Source organism: Mesocricetus auratus, unplaced genomic scaffold (genome assembly GCF_017639785.1).
Source record: "Mesocricetus auratus isolate SY011 unplaced genomic scaffold, BCM_Maur_2.0 Super-Scaffold_100033, whole genome shotgun sequence".
In the NCBI taxonomy this organism is placed as follows: domain Eukaryota; kingdom Metazoa; phylum Chordata; class Mammalia; order Rodentia; family Cricetidae; genus Mesocricetus; species Mesocricetus auratus.
Window position 1 is genome coordinate 6,337,478 of NW_024429213.1, and position 6,008 is coordinate 6,343,485.

General features: G+C 41.6%; 1 protein-coding gene across 1 annotated transcript; it reads right to left on the minus strand.

The window, feature by feature from the left end:
- Nucleotides 1-3,222: 3,222 nt before the first annotated feature.
- LOC101826648 (probable RNA-binding protein EIF1AD) lies at nucleotides 3,223-3,831 on the minus strand. Its single transcript, XM_040733733.1, has one exon. The coding sequence runs from the start codon at nucleotides 3,809-3,811 to the stop codon at nucleotides 3,299-3,301; it is 513 nt and encodes a 170-aa protein (XP_040589667.1). The 5' UTR covers nucleotides 3,812-3,831; the 3' UTR covers nucleotides 3,223-3,298.
- Between the last annotated feature and the right edge of the window lie 2,177 nt (nucleotides 3,832-6,008).

A 6,008-nucleotide genomic window follows, 5' to 3' on the forward strand; every position in this document is an offset into this window, starting at 1 on the left:
CTGTTAGTTATGCTTGCATCTGTAGTACCTGACCATTTCACCAGTTTTTCTATTTCCAGCATTTCTTCAGACTGTTTTTTTTTTCTGTCTCCATGTCAGTTTTCAACCCTTGCACTGTTTGAATTGTTTCTTGTAATTTTTGCTTCATGTTTGCTTCCCTTTCTTGATTTTTTTTGGATTTTTTGTGTTTTTTTTCTTATATTTATTGCATTTTTTGGTTTATTTTTTCTTCCATTTCTTTAAGGGATTTTCTCATATCCTCTTTGAGGGCCTCTATCATTTTCACGAAGGTGTTTTTAAGGTCATTCCCTTCTGCTTCATTTGCTTTGAGGTATTCAGTTCTTACTGTTATAGAATCTCTAGACTCTGGTGTTGTCATATTGGTTTTTCCTGTTGCTGAGTGTGTTCTTATATGGCCTCTTCCCCATCACTTCCTCCAGTGGGTGTAGAAAGAGTCTCTTACTTGGTTTGTAGGTGACCAGGGTTCCCTTTTGATGGGTGCATGCAAATCCAATACTCTCTGGCCTCTGCTCTCTGGCCTCTGCCCTCTGCCCTGAGTATGAGCAGAAGTGGATCACCTCTCTTTGCAGGTTGCTTGGTTGTCTGTCCAGGGGCGAGTCGACCTGGCTGCAGTCCCCAAGCCAGGGGATCTGAGAGGGGGCAAGCTGGAGGAATTAGGGTCTAAGGTGGGAACCTGGTGCTCCCCTCTGGCCTCGACCCTGAGTGTGGGCAGAAGTGCAATTTTTGAGTTTTTTTGTGGTGGTTTGTATGTGTATTTGCATGTGTGTATTTGCCTTCTTTTGTTTTGCTGGTGTGAGATTATTATTATTATTATTATTATTATTATTATTATTTGTTTTTTCAAGACAGGGTTTCTCTGTGGCTTTGGAGGCAGTACTGGAACTAGCTCTTGTAGACCAGACTAGTTTCAAACTCACAGAGAATCCACTGCCTCTGGCCCCCCCAATGCTGGGATTAAAGGCATGCTCTGCCACTTTCTGGCTGGTGTGAGATTATTTATTCTCTGTGTTTTCTTAGATACAGTTAAACTCTTTAGGTTGGACTCTTCCTCCTAGCAACTTCTGTAGGATTTTTGTAGATAGATATTGCTAAAATTTGATCTTATCATGGAATATTTTATTTTATCCATCTATAGTGGTTGAAAATTTTTCTGGGTATATTAGTATGGGCTGGCTTCTGTCCAGGCCCTTCTTGCTGTCAGAGTTTCCATTGAGAAGCCAGGTGTAATTCTAATAGGTCTGCCTTTATATGGGACTTGGTGTTTTCCCTTACAGCTTTTAACATTCATTCTTTGTTCTGTATGTTTATTGTTTTGATTATTATATGACCAGGGGAAGTTTTTTCTGGTCCAGTCTATTTGGGGTTCTGCAGTATGCTTCTTGTACCAGTATTAATATCTCCTTTAGGTTAGGAAAATTTTGTTCTATGATTTTGTTGAAATATTTTTGGGCTTTTGAGCTTGGACTCTTCTACCTCTCCTCTACTGCTTATGTTTAGTCTTTTCTGAGTATCCTAGGTTTCCTGGATGGTTTGTGTCAAGAATTTTTTTGTATTTAACATTTTCTTTTACCTCTGTAACCATTTATTTTCCTTATATTTAACACCTGAGAGTCTCACTTTTACTTTTTGTATTATGTTGGTGAAGCTTGTCTCTGTTGTTCCTATTTGAATTCCTAAACTTTTCATTATTCTAGTGTCTAAGCATCTGGGTTTGGGATGATTGTAGGCATAGGGGCTGATTTCTGTGTTTGTCCTTGTTGGTGGTTGTTTTCTTCCTTGGTTTCTGTTTCCTCCCTGTATTTTCAAATAGTGTGATGGCTGTGTGTTGCCTGCTTTTGTGACCTGCTCAGTTGGTGTATTTATAGAGAATGCCTTCTGGTGTTGGAGGCTTCAATACAATGATAGTAGAGGAGGGATTTTAAGGAGGGGTTGGTCTGTGGGATCCACAGGAAATGTGAACAGGGGAAAGGAAGGCTGCATCGGTGATCTGTTGCAGCACTAGGGATGAATTTGAGGGATTAGGTATGGTGGAACAGAGAGAAGAGAGGGCAAGTTCTGTGGGAAGACTATCTGGATTTCTGGCAAGTGTGGCTTGTGGTTGAGCAGGAAATGCCTGCTTCAGTTGAGGCCTGTGATACAGTGATGAGTGTGGGGCAGGGAGTGTTAGGCGGGTATGGTCTGTGGGATCCAGAGGAACTGTGGGCAATGGGGAAAGGAGGTTGCAGTTGGTGTTCTGTTGCAGAACTAGGGACAAGACTAAGGAATTGTGTCTGTGGAAAAAGAGAGAGAGGAGATTATCTGTGAGCTAAAGCTTGCTTTTTAAGCAAGGGATTCTTGGGCACCACAGGTTTTGAAGGCCATTTTATTCTTTAAAGATTATAACATTCCAGTTCCAGTTCTGCTAAGTACTAACTATTGGATCTCCTGCAAAGTACTTACTGTCTTAAGGTTGTCAGTGTGACGTTAAATAGTGTGTATTTCCTGGCATAAACTTATTATTATTAATTACTTTGCAATACCTAGATTGGAATCTATGCATCTTTGGAAGTTCAGATTACAAATTACAATGCTCTTGTAGATTATAGTTTTTCTGCAGTACCTCATTTTTCAGAGAAGTTAAAGATAGATTTATCTTTAACCCATCTGGTTTACTTTTCCATGTACATACATCTATATTTTATACATGTGTATACACAAGGATACATTTAATATCACAAAAAACAAACATGAAGAATGAATAAATGAGAGCCGGGGTATGTTATTTATATGGCAGCAGACAGTAAATACTGTTGCAGGACAAGACAACTAGGAAGGAAGGGAAGCAGCTCACAAGGCACCATGGGATTTGTCCTGAGCTGTAGAGGCAGATGAGTACTGGGTCCTATGTTGTAACCTAACTATTGGAATCACTGCTGAATATATGCAGATAACGCAGTAAGACTGTTGTCAGTTAAGGAGGCAAAGCACAGGGAACAAGTCACATGCAGCAAATTCCAGCCAAACCCCATTTCCTTCCCATTCTACCCTGAGGTGACCAAGGCCTCCACCAAGAAAGAAGGCTTCATTTCACCATGAGCTTCCCCTCACACAGAAAGCCACTCAGACACCAGAGTAAGTCATTACCCACCAGGGGTTTAATTCTTCTAGGTCAGTTCAGAAAGGGGCCACACCTTATCTCCATTCAAAAGAAAAGATCTGCAGGGCACCTTGGGAATGTCCAAGCCCAGAAAAGCCAAGTGGCAGTCCCTGAGCAAGTAGAGAAGTGGCTCCATCGGGCTCAGGCTGCCTCCTCCTCCTCCTTCTCTTCCTCCTCTTCACTCTCCTCCTCACTCTCATGATATTGTCTGTGATTGGTGTTGACAAAGAGGTCAGAGTCATCTTCAGAACCTGACTCATCTCCTGACAGCTGTGGTTCAGAGGGGAGTTCTGGCTGACTCTGTCTGTTCATATTGTTTTGTTTCTCAGCTACCTCAGAGAAGGACTCAGGCCAGTGCCCCTCCTTCTGCAGAGAACGGACATGGTTCTTGCAGAGCACAAAAGAAATCTCAGCCTTCACTTTTTCTCCCTCTTCAATAGGGTCAACAATGAGGAAGGCCCCTCTTTTGATCCATATGTTCTTGCGGTATTTGGAGGGCATGCTCACTAGGAAGCATTGCCCTTGTGCTGTCTCTATCAGCAGATTGTTCCCGGGTGTCCTGAGGACCTTCACTATCTGCTGTTGATCGGAGGGCACCATGTGCTCTCCCAATACCTCCTGCACCACATGCTTTCTCTTGGTGGCCTGAGACATGCTGGGCTCTGTCCAGGGTTGTTAGGATGCAGACAGACTGTCAGCTCTTCTTCCACAGTTATGTGGATGGCAGTCTTAGAAGCCAGGACTGCTCTCAGGAGAAGCAACCATATACATACGAGAAAGTGCCACCTTGCCCCCACTCGGCGTTACACAAGCAAGCTACCTTTTCCAGGTTGACGCTGAAAGCAGCTCGTCTACGACTCACTTCAAGACTGAGTCAACAAAAGCAAAGAAATGCGGCTTGTAGGTGGCCACGAAGGTAGCACCCGTTTGGACGCTTAGCCTCAGACCTCCTGCTTTCCCAGCTTCTGTTAGCCGGCTTCAGATAGACCTGACTCTGAGGAACCCGCGAGAACTGCAGTGCCTCTTACCAGCTTTAATTATGAAAGGAATCCGTAAACCTGATGTGCCAACTCAAACCTGTAATCTCAGTACTCATGAGTATGAAGTGGGATGATTGTTTTGAGTTTAAGGTCAGCTTCACAGTAAGTTCAAGGACAGCTTGGACTAAATAATTAGATCCTGTCTTATGTTTGTTTGTGTTATGTTTTTATTTTTTACTTGCAATTATGAAGATTAGGAGGTCGATATAAGATGCTGAGGGAACTTTCTTGTTCAATCACCTTGTGAAAAGCAACAGGGACAAGAATTACTGAGGTTTTGAAGAATATTCATTTATAAAGAAGCAATTCAGATGCCTCAAGGTAATTTATTAATTTGTTTTGTATTTTGTTTTTGTTCCGCCTTTGTTTGTACTTTTGTAAAAAAAAGGGTGTCTAAGAAGAGGCCTCAGCAATCTATGGGACCTTGGAGAGTAGATCGGTATTTATTCCTGGCACACAAATAGACTCTGGGAGACTATTCCACACGGAGGGATGCTCTCTCAGCCTGGACACATGGGAAAGGACATAGGCCCTCCCCAGCATGATATGACAGACTCTGAAAATCCCTAATGGAAGCCTCTACCCTCCCTGGGGAGCAGAGGGGGAATGGAGTAGCGTGGGGTGTTGGGGAGACTGAGGTTCGGGAAAGGAGGGGAGGGAGAGATAACTGGGAGTAACATGTGTAAAAAGTTAAATAAAAAATATTATAAAAAAGAAAGAAAATTCCTAAAACATATCGGATGGAAATGCTATCTAATTTGGGGTATAAATGGTACAGTTACATGTCATTTTCAATAAACAATAAATACTAGCATAATTTGAGGTAATATAAGTGTTCAAATCTTTTCTCCATTGAATATGCAAATATATATAGGTAAGACAAACACTTAAATCTATTTTCCTAATTATAACTTTTTTCAATTCTACAAAATTGCAATACTTTAAATTTTTTAATTTAAGTTAATTTTATATGTATGAGTGTTTTCTCTGCATGTACATCTACATCTGAGTACCAGGTATGTGCATGTGTGCCCAATGCCAGAGGAGGGCACTGAATCTACAGACAGTTGTGAACCACTTGATGTGGATAGTGAGAACCAAACTGAAGTCCTCTGACAGAGCAGTCAGTGCTCTTACCTCCTGAGTCATTTTTCTAACTAACAGTTGTATCTTATGTAAGTACAACAAATGTCCTTTTGAAGTTCTTTGTGAATTTATTTTAAGTTTTCTGTGAAGTTAGGTCATGCTTCTCCATTTCTGTGCATGTGCCTAGCAGACCTGTCAAGTCAGAGAATCTGTACAGTACACCTCCTTTTTGGCATGCAATACTCACTCAGTTAACAGTTACACTAGTTTTCATCTTCTCTGATCCAGTAGATAGAAACTCTTTATTCAGAATGATTTATTTAATGGTGAGCTACAGTCATTTATCTCACACACTGTGTTACTTCCTCCCTACCCTTCCTTCTGACTCTCTCTCTCTCTCTCACACACACACACACACACACACACACACACACACACACACACACACACACACACACACACAGGTACCTTACAAGTCCACAAAGGCTTCCACTGAGAACCATATACTAAATTTAAGTTGTGTGGCTAGGCTCAGTTTCCTTGTGTTCCATCATTCATATTATAATCCCCTTGGTGAGATGACTATCAAATGTACTTGAAATGCAGGATTCAGAGTGCCAAGCCTTTAGAGACTAAAATTCACTAACTTAGCTATGAATTTGCAGTTATTAAGCATCTGTGGTAAGAGTCTATGCCTCAAGTTATTTTAAGGGCAGGGCATCCCT

Bases quoted from the DNA above. Each gene is read 5' to 3' on its own strand.
- LOC101826648 (XM_040733733.1), bottom strand. From the start codon at position 3,811: ATGTCTCAGGCCACCAAGAGAAAGCATGTGGTGCAGGAGGTATTGGGA.